The sequence below is a fragment of the Cryptomeria japonica genome, chromosome 5 (assembly GCF_030272615.1).
Source record: "Cryptomeria japonica chromosome 5, Sugi_1.0, whole genome shotgun sequence".
In the NCBI taxonomy this organism is placed as follows: Eukaryota; Viridiplantae; Streptophyta; class Pinopsida; order Cupressales; family Cupressaceae; genus Cryptomeria; species Cryptomeria japonica.
Window position 1 is genome coordinate 548,829,720 of NC_081409.1, and position 19,710 is coordinate 548,849,429.

General features: G+C 35.7%; 1 protein-coding gene across 2 annotated transcripts in view; it reads left to right on the top strand.

Moving 5' to 3' along the window:
• Positions 1-19,710, top strand: part of LOC131063465 (uncharacterized) — a 150,244-nt gene that overhangs the window by 59,954 nt on the left and 70,580 nt on the right. For both annotated transcript variants that reach the window (XM_057997285.2, XM_057997276.2), the window contains exon 3: positions 3,002-3,082. In XM_057997285.2, the coding sequence (XP_057853268.2) occupies positions 3,002-3,082 (81 nt within the window). The remainder of the gene's footprint in view (positions 1-3,001; positions 3,083-19,710) is intronic.

Below are 19,710 nucleotides of genomic sequence, written 5' to 3' on the forward strand. Positions count from 1 at the left end.
CAAAATCATAATTTTCTATATTATTTGTGATGATTTGCACAACATTAGTCTCATCTACCTCAATCTTGACTTCTTCCAAATTTTCTTAATAGAAATTTGCATTTTCTCCTTGAAGCATCCATGGAATTGAGAAAAATGATAGTATTTGAGGAAGAAACAAGAAAATTCAACATTATATATTTAAATATTTTGTATTTATCCAACCATTAAACATGATGGTTCAACGATACCTTTTGCTTATCTCACATTGCTCATCAGTAATAACCATCACACCTACTACTTTTAATTCAGAATTGGATCCCATATTACTTCATCGTGAGGCACTTGTAACCCCACCTCAAAAACAACAACGACATCCACTAAATTTTAATGATAAGGGGATTTAAAAAATATTCTAAATTTTGAAAAATCTTTAAATTAAAAAATTCAAGTGACATAAATATATGAATAATCATATTTTAAAACAAAATTAAGAACTAATTAATTGGCTACATGAGACATTCCAACTATAGACATCCACTAACCCACACCTCAACATCAACAATGACATCCACTAAATTTTGATAAACAGGAGATTTAGAAAAAAAAAATTCTAAATTTTGATAAACAGGAGATTTTAAAAGAAAAATTCTAAATTTTGAAAAACCACTAAATTTAAAAAATTTTAGTGACAAAATTATATTACAAATCATATTTTTAAACAAACAATAGAACCAAAAATCTCCAACTGCATTCCTTGCTGCTTAATGTTTGTCTCTATGCTAACCTATGCACTCAAGCAATGGTGGGGAACTTGGAGAAGTGAATGGTACAGTATACAAATCTAACTGCCCTTGATCTCTGAACTCTAGGCTTGACATTAGTGCTTGAATTGGAAGGGAATGGAAAAATTGTAGAAAAAGAAGAATCTCGCCCTTTGGTAACATCTTTTCTTTTTGCTTCTTTCTAAGGCTGTTTTCCTCCAAGAGCTCTCTTAGAGTTTGGAATTCTCCCTTAACTTCTACTCAGTATACTCACAAGGTGACATTTAGGTGATTAATGCTTCACCCACTAATTTTTATTTTGCAACAATTGCAAACCAATTTCCTTTTCTTAGCTTTTAGGGTGGCATTTTCCAACATAAGCCCTTTCAAATTGATGTTGACATTACAATATTTTGTCTATGTTACAATATTTTGTCTATGCTACTGGTTTGTGTGCCTGGGGCTCTGGATCTAAGTATGGTTGGAACTTGGTTTGGATCTTGGATGGTTTTTCTGTAGGCAGGGGCCAAATTTGTTTTGGGTTCATAGAACCCGTCTTTTTCATGTATTATTTTTCTTTGTTTTCTGTAGGATTGTAGTAGTCTCTCTGCCTGCACTGCAGCATGCAACCTTTTACACTTTCATCCACCAATTTTCATCTCACCAACCTCCTGACTAAATTAATACATGCCAACCTCTACAAACACCATTTCAAAGCTGCTATTTATGCTCTCAATGAAAATGTTTTGGTGGTGGTGTTATCATTGTTAATGCTGCTGCTGTTTTTATATATAGCTGTCAGGAGGTTTTAGGGCTTGTCTTTGCATGGCAAGTTGAATCACATTACCTGCTGCATTTCTTTGTTAAAGCAATCATTACTTGCTAACTGCTATAGAAAAACAATACATGGTTTACTTTTTAGTGCCTTTTTAATTGGGTTACAGTTTTTATTATTTAATATTGAAGTCCATGTGAGCTTATAAAACTTTTCTGGTTGATTTATTTATTAATTTTTTGATATTGAGGTCCATGTGAGCTTATAAAACTTTTCTGGTTGATTTATTTATTATATATTCATTATGTTGTTATTTTAAATTAAATCTCTGTTTATAAGGTTGCAAATATATATTTATTGTCTACCTTTTTTTGTGAAAATGAACCCAAACCCATATTTTTTTCGAGAGATGCACATACCAAACCCACAAACCTGAACCGTATCTGAAGCAGAACAAGCAACTTAGTGTTTTGTAAATTGCAAGAAGGCTGCAAAATAAATAAATGGGAAGATTATTTAATGTTTTCTACTTTGTAGATAAAAGGAGAAGGAAATTGGAAAAAACATTTTGGTTTATGTAATAACAAAAAAAGAGAGAAAAGTGAAGAGAGACAAGTTTTCTTTTTTCCCTTAAAGAAAGACCTCTTCAAATTTGATGCTCCGAGCAAGCCGCAGGCTGCTCCTGATTTACCATGGGTTCCTCCAAATGCATTTTGGGCTACTGCAAATCTGCATATACACACTTCAATCACAGTTTGCTAGATAAATCTGCTGGCTGCCTATTGCTGCAATGTCCTCTTTTTGCTGTCCATGATCTTTTCTTGTCTTTGTTATTGGTTGCAAGTTATGTCTCTTTCCTTTATTTGTATTTGGCTTTTCAATGTTTAGAAAGTCATTTTGTTATTTTTTTGATGGGGTTATTACATGGTTGAGTTTGACCCATGGGACTCATGAGTGCGAGTGAGTGTGGTGAGTTTGACAGAGACTTGCCCAAGCTTGCAGTTGAGTCTGTAACCCTTGTTTGGCCTAGCTCAGCTTGCGACTGCACAAGTCTGCCAAGTACCCAGCGAGTCTTATATCACAGATATATACTCATTCTTTTCGTCATTCATTTCATATCATAGTAATAGTTATATCAGACTATATAATGAATATGGTCTAACTCTATTCTTTTATCATCTTTAATTCATTTATAGATGGTGGACAAGCTGTGAAAATTTGACTGAGATTGTATTGCCACATAATTCAATTCGTTTAGTGAAATATCCCTACCTGTTTACCTTTTTTTCTGTATTCTGAGTTTTTTTATGCATGATTGGTCATCGAATATACCATAGAATGCTGATCATCACACATCTCAGTTACTTAAATACATGCCTGCCATATTCAAAACTTATCTTTCTGTAATTTGGACTGATAGTGTTTTAGTAATTTGCTTATTGTTACATTATTTAATACAGTTAATTGTTTTCTTTCATCATAGGAGGCTTATGAGGAATTCAAGCGCATAATGTTGGCCTTTATATATGACAAAGATGACAAAACATCACCTGTGGCAGAAGAGGTAATATCTTATTTTATTGCAATTTATTGCGTGTCAAGTTCAGTTCTAGTCAGTAGGAAATCAAATTAATCCTTATTAGTCATTAATATTGTGCTGTGTCTTGCTATGGAATAGGGTTAGTAATGCTATACCTTTCAGTTGTGAACTATCAAATTTTATATTTATGTGCCATAGTTGGAAAACTCACACTCAGCAGCCCAAAGTAATGACTTGGACTGGCAAAAAATAGGGCAAATCACGGCACGCAAAAAAGAAAAAAAAGAAATGCAATCATACAAAAAACAACACAAATAAATGCATTTTTAGAACACACAAATCTATTTCAATCATTGGCTGGTCAAAACTTAAAGATTACATATGACTCTCAAACACTCAATGTGAAATTTGAAAATTTCAAAGTCAAACAAAAATATAGTTTATATTCTTTTAATAATTTAGTGGGAGTTCAATTGGGGTCCTTTCCCTTGAAATTCCATTACATATATTATATATATCAATATATTACTACCTTATGATAACAGATATGAATCCAAGCTTAGAAAATTCCATCTGCTAACCAATGCTATGCTAAATACCAAAAATCGTGCCAGTATCAAACCTGTCAAACAACCCAAAAAGCTGCCAAGCAATGTAGGAAAACAAAGCAAAACATAACCTGCATGGTGGACTCTAGAGAGACCAAAACACACAATATTGCAACAGCCTTATATTATTCTGAAGTGTCCCACCCCGATGTGCAACCAATTTCTTTACTTTGTCAAACACTTGGAACTTGAATATGAATGGTTCTGAATATTATCATCTATTTGATTTGTTTAATGCTTTCATAACATTTTCCCCCTCCATATAAATTATCTTGACTTTCATACAATCAAGGAGACATTGTGACAAACAGTTTGCAATAATACCATATGACGGAATATTTAAAGTTTAAACATTATGGACTGCTGTATACAGCTGAGAAAATCAGAATGATGCACATATAATGCTCTGACCTTATTGAACAGCAGAAATTTAGAACTCAAGAAATTGTAGCAACTGAAAGAATGAATTTCAATATAAATACCTTCGTGTTATACAGGGATTGTGATGCACCGATCCAACCATTCAGATTACAACAGCAAATAGACTTCATGAACAGTCCTTCATTTAGCATACAACTCCAAATTACAAAAACACACCAGGGATGGTACTATTTGCTTGTAGACTGCATAAATTTTCCTATCAAAACCTAGGGATTGATCAACTCATACAACTTGCAAATAAACCACCCAATCTGCCTTCAATCAATCTCTGAATGCTTGATAAACCCTATAAAGCTGTCAACCTTGGAAATCTGAATTCAAATAAGCGCAAGTATGATCTTTGGATGAGATTATCAACTGAGTACCCTTGGATGATGTCTTACATCTGCAGGCACTGTTTCTCTTGAGCGTTTTCTTTCTAAAAAGTCTGGATCGTCAGCAGAAAACCTGTTGTGCTCGTTGCACACACACCCCTATTTCAGGGTGTTAAGTCCTTTCAAAATTCTGTGATCAAAATTGAAGAGATGGAGATATGATCTGAAAGTTGTATTTTTATCTGCTATACTGTGATTTTAAAGATGCACCACACTTATCAATTTCGGTGTATGCATCCTCCTCAATGTAAGCATGTTATATAAGTGGATGAGGGGTTACGTAGTGAAGAGATACGTCTTCCCACGTGGGAACACATATCTCTTCCCTACGTACCTCTCACCACAGCACATAAACTAATCATTGTTTACTTACCCGATCGGAAGGAGTGCGACTTGTTTGAGAATCGCTTTACCACCCGATACCATGAAAGGTGTAACCGTTGGTCAAATGCGATAAGTTAACTTTGGTTTTATTTATCATTTGTTAACGTATATACTACAAGTTAATATATTAGTATATGTAATCAAATCAATATATATCGGAAGCATGAAATAGCACGATAGATGTTACAAAAAATTAACACTCCCTCTTAACTAAGGAGGACACATTTCATGTTAGAGAAAACATCACAATTCATCCATTGATTGGGAAGAGAAGAGATATCACACCATAGTGATGTTCAGAGATATGGTTCAACAATGAATATCAAGTCTCATGATACTCACCATAACTCATAGTTATCAAGTAAGGTATGTGCACTGGCATCAAGTCACATGATGCCTACCATACTGATTATGATTTCATGGCATGTCCACAAATATTATGTTCATAATATTCACCATGAAGATCTCTATCACAATCATGGTTTATTTAATGATATCAACCAACAAATATCTACCATAATGTCTCAGAGATATATATACTATCATGACATGTCCACAGATATCAAGTCACATGATATCCATCAAGATCTTAGATAGTTAAATTGATAATTGTAAAATCGTCACCTTACAATATCAATTTGAAACAAGTGTTCATCATTGAAAAGTCGTCACCCTTCCATAATGTTCACAGAAGGCCCATGCAGTCATGGAGTCACACACATGACAAATAAAAGAGTTTACACACTAAACATCTTTAAATATATTAGTATATCAGAATAAATGAGACTCTATCTCAAAATTAAATAACATTTTCAACCATACCAAGTTTATCTCTAAAGTGTTCAATCTTGATCCTGGAGAGAGGCTTGGTAAGAATGTCTGCAATCTGATCACCTGTACTAATATAATTTAGTCGGATCACATTCCTTTCCACCATATCTTGAACATAGTGATAACGAATCTCAATGTGTTTAGACTTGCCATGAAATACTGGATTCATTGAAAGCTTGATGCAACTCTGATTGTCACAGTAGATGACAGTAGGATTTAAGGGCCGACCAAACAGTCCTACAAGCAATTTCCGAAGCCATACAACTTCTCTTGCTCCCATGGAGGCTGCAATGTATTCAGCTTCTGTAGAACTCTGAGCAACCGAAGACTGTTTTCTACATATCCATGAGATCATTCCTGATCCTAAACTGAAGCAACATCCTGATGTGCTTTTCCTATCAACTATGCTTCCAGCCCAATCAGAATCAGTGAATCCATGTAGGTCAAGTTCTACATGTTTATATTTCAAACCAAAACCAATAGTTCCTCGAAGATATCTCAGAATATGCTTTGCGACAACAAGATGTATTTCCCTGAGTTCACACATGAACCGACTTAGTGCATTAACAACATAACATATATCAGGGCTTGTGTTTACCAAATACACCAGAGATCCAATAATCTGTCTGTAGAGTGTAGGATCTGTAAAGTTTATTCAATTTTCAATTGAAGAACAAGTTATATTTTTGATGATGCAATGTTATTATTACTTGCAGATTTACTGTCTAACAATGTCTGATTTTATTTGCAGGCTATGGGAGAGAGATCATTTGATATTTTCTATGTCTTCTCCAATTAAACATATCGGTCTATGTATGAGAATGAACCGATCAATGAATGACTTGATCGGTCACGTCTTTTGGACATGACCGACCAACGCATTCATTGGTTGGTGCCTCTTCAATATAATCACATCCGAAATCGGTTTTAGTTTGGCATTTAACAAACGCTATTCATAAGCAACCCGATAGTGAATCGGTGTTATTAACAAAGCCGAGTTTAATTTATGTTACCCGATAAATGCATTGCGGGTTTATAACATAACAATAACATTATATGTTATCGGGTTAATACCCTGATAACATATTAATGTCGATTCATAAATGAATCGACATTAATATGCTATTGGGTTTATTAGCCCGATAGCATATAGATTAATGCTTAACATACATGCACAGTGTTAACAATTGCTAATGACATAATAATCAGTGACAACATTATAATTTTGTCAATCATCTAATAAAACCCGATAATCATATTCAAATCGGAAAGCATAAAATAGATGAATAAACTATAACAGATTTAAGGAGATCAATTGTAATTATCAAATAGAGTGATGGTTAGAGATGTCTTATCTTGCAGAAGCTATTATGCATTAACACTCCCTCTTAGCTTTGGAAGATAGATAAAGCAACCTGCATCACATTTCTCTTTCATAACCAGAATTTCTAATGTAGTTTATAATGTCAATCTCCAAGAGTTCATATCACCTAAACATATGACATGAGGTATCATCAAAGCATATGATACAAGAAACCATATCAACTAAGCACATGACATGGAGTATCACCTAAACATGTGATACAAAAGATTCATCATCTTGTGATGACAAGATATCACCTGAACTCGTGATATTAGTATTGCCTAAACACGCAATACTTAAGGATAAACATATGAGGATGATTAAATTCTCATCTTATCCAAGTTGTGGTATGTGCACTAACATTTTATACAAATGTTTTACCACAACACGGTCATGGCACATCCATGACATACCAGAGATCCAACATGATAACTGGTTTGAACATCATAAGATCGTCACCTTATAATGTCTACATACAAGTGTTCATTATCTTGAGAGATCGTCACCTCTTAGATATGAACCCAGGGGATAAAATCCAAAATGTCCTAACATGACAAAGAAGTTTACACATTAAACATCTTATTGATATGTAAGTACAGATTACAAAGCAAATTATCTTTCTATCATACCTAAACCTTTTTTGAAGTGATCAACCTTCACTCTGGAAAGAGGTTTGGTCAGAATATCTGTAGTCTGATCTCCTGTACAAACGTATTCTAATTGGATCACATTCTTGTCTACCATATCTCGCACATAGTGGTATGGAATCTCAATATGCTTGGATTTGTCGTGGAACACTAGATTTACTGAAAGTTTTATGCAGCTATGATTGTCACAATGTATAATAGTAGGTTTCATAGGCTCTCCAAACAATCCCACCATCAACTTCCTAAGGCATATTGCCTCTCGGGCAGCAATGGAAGGTGCAATGTATTCGGCTTTGGTGGAACTCTGAGCTACAAAAGACTGCTTTCTACTGATCCAGGATATCATGGCTGAACCTAAACTGAAGCAACACCCTGAAGTGCTTTTCCTGTCAGTCACACTTCCAGCCCAATTTGAGTCTGTAAATCTGTGTAGGTCTAGATCAACTTTCTCATATTTGAGACCAAGGTTTAGAGTACCTTGTAAGTATCTCATAGTGTGTTTTACTGCAATCATGTGGATCTCCTTAGGCTCACACATAAACTGACTTAAGGCATTGACTGCATAACAGATATCTGGCCTTGTATTTACCAGGTACATCAGGGACCCAATCATCTGCCTGTATTGAGTAGGATCAGTGGTTTGTGACTCTGTTGCTGCTTCCTTAAGTTTATGTAAATTTGTCTCCATGAGAGAGGTCATAGGTTTGCAGTTTAGCATTCCGAATCTCTTCAAAATGTCCAAGGTATACTTACCTTGGTTTAGTATAATGTTATCAGAATTCTGCAATATTTCCAAACCTAGGAAGTAATGAAGGAGTCTCAAGTCCTTCATATCAAATTCTTTAGATAGATCTTTTTTGCATTGATCTATAAGGTGATCTTCTCCTGTGATTAATAAGTCATCAACGTATAGAATCAATATTAGCATATCACCTTTATTTTGTTTGTAGCAGAGATTAGGATCTGCATCATTTTTAGAGAAACCTAGTTCTGAGAGATAGGTGTCAATTCTTTCATACCAGGCTTTGGGAGCTTGTTTAAGCCCATAGAGAGCTTTCTTGAGTCTACACACATGAGACTCTGCATTATGACTTTCAAACCCTCCAGGTTGCTCTAGGTAGACTTCTTTTGAGATCTCACCATTAAGAAATGCTGTCTTAACATCCATCTGGTGCACCTTCCACCCTTTTGCTGCTGCAATGGCTAGTACTGCTCTTACTGAGGTATATCTAGCTACAGGTGCAAAGGTTTCTTCATAATCTATCCCTTCCCTTTGAGAGAACCTTCGAGCTACAAATCTGGCCTTGTGCTTTTCAATACTGCCATCTGCAGCATGTTTGATCTTGAAAAGCCATTTAGATGAAACGACAGATTTCTTAGTAGGCCTAGGAACAATCTCCCAAACATCATTCTTCATAATGGACTGATACTCTTCAGACATGACATCCTTCCATACTTGATGTTTAAGTGCATCTGATACATTGTTTGGTTCAGCTTTAGAGAGATCAATCATAAGGGCAACATAGCTAGTGAATTTATTAGGTCTTTTGCTTTCCCTGAAGGTTCCTGAAGGAGCAACAAACTTCTAAGCTTCTGCTACAGTCTTGGTGGCCCATAGTGGTATTTTTTTTGAGGTTTTCTCTAGGTGGGTTTTGAGTTTCCTCAAGATTCTCCCTCTGAAGCTCAGGAGTAGGATCTTCTTCTATGTTAGTAGTAGGGATATAGATTTCAGGCTCTATTGTACTTTGGGCCCTTTTGAAGGCTAAGTCTTCTTCAAAGATTACATCCCTACTAAGTTCAATATTTCTCTGACCTTGTATATAGATTCTATAGGCCTTGGATGTTTGACTATATCCTACAAGTATTCCCCTTTTTCCAGAAGGTTCTAGTTTCAATCTTTTCTCTTTAGGTACATGTATATAGACAGGGCACCCAAATATCCTAAGGTGGCTGATATTTGGCTTTATTTTGGTAAAGACTTCCTCAGGAGTTTTATCTTCAAGATGGGAGTGAGGACATCTGTTTTGTATATACACAGCAGTGCTAGTTGCTTCTGCCCAAAGATTGACATTTAGATTCTGATCAAGAATCATGGCTTTGGCAGCTTCTACAATTGTCCTATTTTTCCTCTCAGCTACCCCATTTTGTTGAGGATTATAAGGTATTGTTAACTCCCTCTTAATCCCTGAATTTTTACAAAAATCTTTAAATAATTCTGATGTGTATTCCCCCCCCATTATCAGTTCTTAGGGTTTTAATTTTATTTCCTGAGTAGTTCTCTGTTAGTGATTTAAACTCTTTAAACCTATTGAGGATCTCTTCTGATTCTTTACACTTCAGAAATTAGATCCAAGTTTTCCTAGAGTAGTCATCAACAAATATTACATAATACAAAAACCCCCCTACAGAGGGTACGAACATAGGTCCCCATACATCAGAATGAACTAACTCTAAAACTTTGCTTGTCTTCCTAGTACTATTTTGGAAGGCACCCTTGGTATTTTTACCTAGGGCACATCCCTTGCATGCCTCTGAATGATATTGCTTCAACTTAGTTAGACCTGTGACAAGGTTTCCCATAGATGATAAAGCTCTATAATTTAGGTGGCCTAGTCTTCTATGCCAAACTTCATTTGCATTTGTGGCTTCATGAATTAGGGCTAGGTTGGGCTCTGTGCATAGCTCATACAAATAGCCTCCTCTTTGACCAATGACTTTAGCTTTCTTGATGGAAGAATTCCTTGGCCAAGCCAACACCTTGTTTTGCATGAAGGTTACTCTGTATCTGTTATCTTCTAGTGCTGATATGGAGACTAGATTTCTCTTGATGGCGGGGACATATAGTACTCCTTCGAGTTGCAATGACATGCCTGTCTTTAGTTTGATGGTGCAGGCTCCAATTCCTTTGACTGGATGTGAGGAATCATCTCCGATAGTCACTTCCTTATCATTCTCCTCTATCATGGAGTCTAGCACTTCTCTAAACCCTGTAATGTGTCTGGATGAGCCACTGTCGATCACCCAAGAGTTAGACTTGTTTGTTGCATGGCTTGTAAGTGCTGAGTAGAGGACATAGTTCTCAGAGTCATCTTCTCTTTTGGATTTTCCTGCTTTGGCAAATGTGGCTTGATGTTTGGCTCTCTCCGGACATTTTGCAACATAGTGCCCGAATTTGTCACACCTATAGCATTGAATATGTGATAGGTCTTTCTTTGAAGTGTTCTTGCCTTGATGACCTTTCCTCTTCCTAAATTGCTTCTTCTTGGTTTTCTTATTTGTGTTAGTATTTAGGACTTTAAGGTCTTCGTCTATGTTCTTTTGTTTTATTCCCATCTTGTTCAATCTTGATTCTTCTTGGAGACAATCATCTCTTAATCTTTCAAACTTAGGATATTTGGACCTTGCACTGATGCCTTGGACGAATGTACTCCATCCACTAGGCAACCTATCTAGAGCAATGTGTTAACTCTTTGCTTTGGATCTCATAATCAAGAGTTGCTAGTTCATCTCTTAGGGTTGATATCCGCATAAAGTAGGCGTTGATTGTCTCCCCTTTGTTCATGATGATATGATTTATCTCTCGTTTTAATGCCAGAGTCCGATTTGCATTTGATATCTGAAATGTGCTTTCAAGTGCTTTGAACATTTTATAGGCCGTCTGATGTTTCCTTATGATGGGCATTATGTTGTTTCTCACCCCATCAACTATTATTTTAATGGTCTTTTCATTTCCCTCAATCCATGCTGCTTTGTCAGGTTCATTTTCAGGTTCTGCATCTTCAGTTTGAACAAATGAATCCACTTTGTTCTCCTTTAAGATCATCTTGATTCTGAACTTCCAAGCTGAAAAATCATTGCCACCTCCGAGTCTGTCTTCGAATCTGATAGTGCTGGCCATTTGAGAAATGTGATGTAGTATATAACCTTGTTCTTAAATTATTCACAAAATCGAATAGCCTCAGGTTCGATCAACTATAGCTTTGATACCATGTAAAGTTTATTCAATTTTCAATTGAAGAACAAGTTATATTTTTGATGATGCAATGTTATTATTAATTGCAGATTTACTGTCTAACAATGTCTGATTTTATTTGCAGGGTGTGGGAGAGAGATCATTTGATATTTTCTATGTCTTCTCCAATTAAACATATCGGTCTATATATGAGAATGAACCGATCAATGAATGACTTGATCGGTCATGTCTTTTGGACATGACCGACCAAGGCATTCATTGGTTGGTGCCTCTTCAATATAATCACATCCGAAATCGGTTTTAGTTTGGCATTTAACGAACGCAATTCATAATTAACCCGATAGTGAATCGGTGTTATTACAAAGTCGAGTTTAATTTATGTTACCCGATAAATGCATTGCGGGTCTATAACATAACAATAACATCATATGTTATCGGGTTTGATAACATATTAATGTTGATTCATAAATGAATCGACATTAATATGCTATTGGGTTTATTAGCCCGATAGCATATAGATTAATGCTTAACATATATGCACAGTGTTAACAATTGCTAATGACATAATAATCAGTGACAACATTATAATTTTGTCAATCATCTAATAAAACCCAATAATCATATTCAAATCGGAAAGCATAAAATAGATGAATAAACTATAACAGATTTAAGGAGATCAATTGTAACTATCAAATAGAGTGATGGTTAGAGATGTCTTATCTTGTAGAAGCTATTATGCATTAACAAGATCTGCAAACTTTGATTCTGCAACTGTTTCCTTTAGCTTGTGCAGATTTGTCTCCATAGGTGTGGTCATGGATCTACAATCCAACATTCTAAATCTCTTGAGTATATCAGTGGTGTATTTTCCTTGATTGAGGATTATACCATCTGCCTGCTGCCAAACTTCCAATCCAAGGAAGTAGTGAAGAATTCCTAAATCTTTCATATCAAACTCAGAGGCTAATTCTTTCTTACATTGAGAAATACAATTATCCTCTCCTGTGATTAGTAGATCATCAACATAAAGAATAAGAATTAATAATTCACCATTGATTACCTTGTAGTAGAGATTTGGATCTGCTTCATTCTTGGAAAACGCTAATTCCAAGAGATAGTGATCAATTCTTTCATACCATGCTCTGGGGGCCTGTTTCAGTCCATAAAGAGCTTTCTTTAATCTGCAGACATGTGATTCATCCTTATGAATCACAAAACCTTCAGGTTGCTCCAAATAAAATTCTTCTTCAATCTTACCATTTAGAAAAGCAGTCTTGACATCCATTTGATGGACTTTCCATCCTTTAGATGCTGCAATAGCCAAAACTGCTCGGACAAAAGTGTATCTGGCAACAAGAGCAAATGTCTCTTCATAGTCAATACCTTCTTTCTGTGAGAAACCTCTGGAAACAAACCTTGCTTTGTGCTTCTCAATGCTGCTATTTGCTGCATGTTTGATTTTGAAGAGCCATTTAGAAGATACCACATATTTGCCTTTAGGCCTAGGCACAATATCCCAAACATCATTTTTCAGAATTGACTGATACTCTTCTGACATAGCATCTTTCCAAACTTGATGCTTGAGCGCATCTCCAACACAGGAAGGTTTTGCATCAATGATCTCACTCATCAAGGCAGTATAACTGGAAAATAGGTTAGGTCTCTTACTTTCTCTGAAGGTCCCCTTTGGAGCAGCATAATTTTCAGCTTCTTGAAGCATCTTTTTAGCCCAAAGTGGTCTCTTCCTAGTTTCAGGATAATGTTCTTCTAAAGGTAAGCCTTGAACTTCATGCTCAGTATCTTCAGGGGTCTCCCTTTGAATCTCAGGGGTGGAATCCTCATCCAAGCTTGTAGGAGGATCTTGGTGTTCTAATTCATTAGAGCTTTTGGATCTCCTGAATGCTATGTCTTCCTCAAAGATGACATCTCTGCTTAGTTCAATTTGTCTTTGACCAGGTATGTATATTCTGCAGGCCGTAGAGGTTTCATTGTACCCAACAAATACTCCTTTCTTTCCAAAAGGTTCTAACTTTGACCTCTTTTCTTTGGGGACATGAATATAGACTGGACACCCAAAGATCCGGATATGACTTATGTCAGGTTTGTTACCAGTAAAAGCTTCTTTAGGGGTTTTATTGTCAAGAAGAGAATGAGGACATCTATTTTGAATGTACACAGCTGTCCTAGATGCTTCAGCCCAAAATGAGGTTTCCTTATTTTGGTCAAACAACATAGCCCTAGCAGCTTCTACCATAGTCCTATTCTTTGTTTCAGCCACCCCATTTTGTTGTGGGTTACAAGGTACAGTTAACTCCCTCTTAATCCCAACATTTATACAATAATCTTTAAACATATCAGAAGTGTATTCCCCCCCATTGTCTGTTCTTAAGGTTATGATTTTCTTACCTATCATATTTTCTGCAAGAGCTTTGAATTCCTTAAATTTAGAAAGGATTTCTTCAGACTCTTTGTACCTCAGAAAATATATCCAGGTCTTCCTAGAATAATCATCTACAAATATTACATAATATAAAAATCCCCCTAATGAGGGTACAGACATGGGTCCACATAAATCAGAATGAACTAATTCTAATATATTTTTGGATTTACTGTTGCTAGAATTTAAAAACCCTTTAGTATTCTTTCCCAAGGCACACCCTTTGCAGGCTCCTTCATATTTTTGACTTAGCTTAGGTAAGCCGATCACCATCTACTCTATCTTAGGTAGGGCATGGAAATGAAGGTGCCCTAATCTTCTGTGCCAAAGTTCATTCGAATCTGGTGTCTCATGAATCAAGGTTAGAGGTGGAGTGGTGCAAAGTCTGTAGAGGCTCCCTTGTCTTACTCCAATGGTGTGGGCTTTCTTGATGGTGGAGTTCTTTGGCCAAGCAAGTACCTTTCCTTCCATAAAGGTTAATTTGTAACCCTTATCTTCAAGTGCAGAAACTGAGACAAGGTTTCTCTTTATACCAGGTACAAATAGAACTCTAGTCAGCCGTAGGGATATGCCTGACTTTAGGTTGATATTGTAGGTTCCTATTCCCATAATTGGATAATTTGAGTCATCACCAATTGTCACTTCTTCATTTGAATTTTCCACAAGTGTATTTAGGTGCTCACGAAATCCAGTGATGTGTCGAGATGCTCCGCTGTCAATCACCCATGTGTTGAAACTGGAGGTGACTTGACTAGAGAGGGCGGAGTAGAAGACTAGCTTCTCGGAATTACTCCCTTTCTTAATTTCTGCCATTGAATTTTGTTGATTGATCCTGTCTGAGCACTTCATTGCATAGTGCCCATATTGATCACATTTGAAACATTGTACTTCAGAAATGTCTCTCTTCTTCTTTGAAGACCTCTTCCCATTTGAGTTGTTGTCCCTCTTTCTCTTGAAGTTCTTCTTCTTTCCTTTCTTGTGGGAATTAGAGTTTAGAACTTGAATGTCTTCATTACCATTGTTTTGTTTTATTCCTCTTGTGACAAGCCGAGATTCCTCTTGAATGCAATCGGTTTTCAATCTATCAAACTTAGGAAATTTAGAACGGGCACTGATTCCTTGAATGAACGATTCCCATGAGGTAGGAAGTCCATTTAGGGTCATCATAGCAAGTTCTTTGTTGTCTATTAGATGTCCAATAGTGGATAGTTGATCCCTAAGCTCAGCGATCCTCAAAAAATAGGATGTAACTGTTTCTCCTTTATTCATCTTTATATGGTGTAGTTGATTCTTTAGGGTGAGAGCCTTGCTAGTGTTGTTGATTTCATAAATGTTAGCTAGTGCTTTGAACATCTGAAAGACCGTCTCATATTTAGAAATAACTGGCACAATGTGGTCTCTCACTGAATCCACAATTATCTTAAGGGCCTTCTCACTGTCCTTGCTCCACTGAATTTTCTTTGTATCATCAGAGGGTTCAGGAATTTCACTTTTGACATGGGAGTCAATTTTATTTTCTTTCAAAACAAGCATGATCCTGAATTTCCAAGATACAAAATTTGATGCTCCATCTAATCTATCTTCAAACCTAACTCCGGTTGCCATTAGGATTATAGGAATGTGATCTAGTAAGAGCCTGGTGAATGTCTATGAGATCGTTACAGAATTTTAATATGATCTTCCTTAACTTCGCTCTGATACCATGTTAAGTTCTTTCAAAATTCTGTGATCAAAATTGAAGAGATGGAGATATGATCTGAAAGTTGTATTTTTATCTGCTATAGTGTGATTTTAGAGATGCACCACACTTATCAATTTCGGTGTATGCATCCTCCTCAATGTAAGCATGTTATATAAGTGGAGGAGGGGTTACGTACAGAAGAGATATGTCTTCCGAGATATGTCTTCCCACGTGGGAAGACATAGCTCTTCCCTACGTACCTCTCACCACAACACATAAACTAATCTTTGTTTACTTACCCGATTAGAAGGAGTGCGACTTGTTTGAGAATCGCTTTACCACCCGATACCATGAACGGTATTACCGTTGGTCAAATGCGATAAGTTAACTTTGGTTTTATTTATCATTTGTTAACATATATACTACAAGTTAACATATTAGTGTATGTAATCAAATTAATATATATCGGAAGCATGAAATAGCACGACCGATGTTACAAAAAATTAACACAGGGGACCCCCATTTGCTGGGCGAGGATGAGAGAGAAAGGGACGAGAGGCTTTTGTGGTTCAAAATTCAGAGTGAAATTCGAAGCCTTTTTAAACTCAAGAATCCCGAAATGCAAACTCGGCATTTTCCTAGATTTTGTGAGAAACAATATGTTCTCGCACTGTTAAGGTTTGATCAGATTTACAGGTTATGGTATTTTAATTTTTCTATATAAGATATTGATCACAAGGTCTTTGTACTTTTTTCTTGAATATCAACATATATATATGTCAATTTGCAGAAATTATAATATCAATACTGATGATATGGAGAAGTAAACAATATAAAGAGATTGTAATGCAGATCAGAATGGTATATATAATGCTGCTGATGTATGCTTGATTCAATGATTCAAAAATATATATTTTTCTGTAACTTGTTCGGCACTTATTGATTTCGGTACCTCCCAAGTCATATTGAATCGGTTTTATATATACAACAGCGTGGAGACATGTCTCTACGCGAACATAGTCCGCGTGGAGACATGCCTCTACGCAGACATGTCCACGAATTGTTATCGGCTGTTTATTATCGATGACTAACATCGATACACATTGTGATATAATTAAGTTCGATACACATTGCAATATATTTAAGTTCGATACACATTATCGAACTGTAGTTACATCAAGGCATTACTAATAATATCGGTATCATAGTATGCTATCATTGATATCATTAGTATGGATATCGATACTCAATATTGATGTATGAATTATTATGAACAATGCGATAAGTATTGTCAGCATGATTATTATTATTAAATAGTATGAATAACAGCATGATTTCCATCATTAGCAAGATTAACAATGGTTATATTTCAATCATGTATATATGTATATATAATATACATGTACAATATTAAATATATATATGATAGTTATCTTACTATTATTAATCATGTATTATGATAATCAATAATCATAGTGAAATACAAAGAAAAGATAGTAATCAGGCCATTTATGCATTTGATTTCATCGATAGGAGTAATCCGATCGAAGCTGCAAATCATTAACATTCCCTCTTAGCTAGGGAGGATGATTACTATCCTGAATTAAACACATTGGATTCATATATGAGTGGGAGAGATATCACCTCAATGTGATATCAGGAGTAATGACATGTCCACAAATATCAAGTCACATGATATTTGCCATACTCACAATATCCCTTATGATATGTGCACATGCATTAAGTCACATGATGCCTATCATAAGGATATCCGCTCATGGTATATCCACGGATATTATGTCACATAATATCCACCATGAAAATATCTCAGTAATATAACTTATTTTGGTTACTCACAACTTAGTTAATATTGCTGAAGAGATATGAACTATCATGACATGTACACAGATATCAAGTCACATGATATCCATCATGATAGTAAGGTTTAACTATTGTAAAGTCGTCACCTTACAATAGTAACCATAAGAACAAGTGTACATCATTGAAAGATCGTCACCTTTCAAGATGTTCACAGGGGCCCATGAAGTCATGTAATCACACATGACAAAAGAGTTTACACATTAAACATCTTTTAAATATTAGAACAATAATATTATATTGTTGAGACTTCAATCTCAAGAAAATTACATTTTAATCATACCGAGCTTACCTCTAAAGTATTCCACCTTTGTTTTGGAGAGAGGCTTGGCTAGAATGTCTGCTGTTTGTTCATCTGTACTAATATATCTTAGCTGGATAACATTTCTCTCCACCATGTCTCTAACATAATGGTAGGGGATCTCAATGTGCACATATAATGCTCCGATCTTAGTGAACAGCAGAAATAAAGTGTTAAATTTGAACCAGAATATTTAAATTTCAGAACTTTGTCTTCAATGGAGAAGGTTGTCATTGGTCTTCCGAAGCTGAACCAACTTAACAGAATCAATCAGCATTTTCTTAGCCATGGTCGTATTCTTTCTCCATTGAACTTTCTCTGCATCAACAAAAGGTTCTTCTACATCTTTCGAGACATAGTCAAGGAGATCATTCTCTTCTAGAGTAATCAGAATTCTAAATTTCCAAGAAGAGAAATTTGATGAACCATCTAGTCTATCTTCTACTTTCAATGCATTCACCATAATGAATGACTTAGAAAAACAACTGAAAGAAATAAGGTACTTAAAACAAGATTCTGGTTCTGGATTGATCTTCTAGACCCGCTCTCATACCATGTTAAAATTTGAACCAGAATATATAAAAGAAATCACAAAATTTAAGAATAACAAGGACACAAAAGACTTATCCTGGGAAAACCCTCCACCCGAGGGTGAAAAACCCAGCCCACACAAATATGATCTTTATTTCTATCTCAGAAGTAATTACAAGTATTGATAATTCTCAGATTATCATCAATAAGTCCTGAAACACATGATTCCCATTCAATAGAAAACACACATAACTTCAAGGGAATCGAACAATACACTTCAGATAATGACAAGTCTGAAATATACAACTCAGTATGTGATCAATCTCAATGATCTACACTCATGTATAATAGCAATTATCTTGCTGAAACAGAACGATAACCCTGCATACAGAAAACAAACTGCTGAAAAAGAAGAAGTTGCACAAACATAGAAATACGATATATATAATATATCGAATAGCAAAGGGAAAGACTCCACGCTGACAGAGGAAAGGTCACAGACAACCATGTAGACACATATGCCACCGACAACCACATAGGCATTACACAAACAGCCAGGAGCATTCATATAAATGATAGAAGCATCTCGAATTTGAAACGGAAGCCAACGAAGCAAAGAAGATGAAATAGGAGTAATGGAAGCCTTCAAAAACAACGTGATACATGAAGAGTAAGAGATATAGGCAGATAATAAGAAAACGCCAGATCATTTAGGCTTAAGTCATCACACCGTAAAAGTATGAAAGGATACGCCAACACGAACACACATATTTTGAGCATACGAACAGGAAGAAGATCTCTATCGACGCTACATACTTCAACATAAAGAACTCAGGAAATTGTAACAACTGAAATAGTGAATTTCAATATAAACACCTTCTTGTTATATAGGGATTGTGATGCATTGATCCAACCATTCAGATTACAATAGAAAATGGACTTCATCAACAGTTCCTCATTTAGCATACAACTCCAAATTACAAAAACACACCAAGAACGGTGTCATTTGCCTATAGACTGCATAAATTCACCTGTCAAAACCTAGGGATTGATCAACTCTTCCAACATGCAAATAAACCACCCCGATTTGCTTTCAATCAATCTCCGAATGCCTGATAAACTTGGTAAAGCTGTCAACCTTGGAAATCTGAATTCAAATAAGCGCAAGTATAATCTCTAGATGAGATTATCAACTAAGTACAC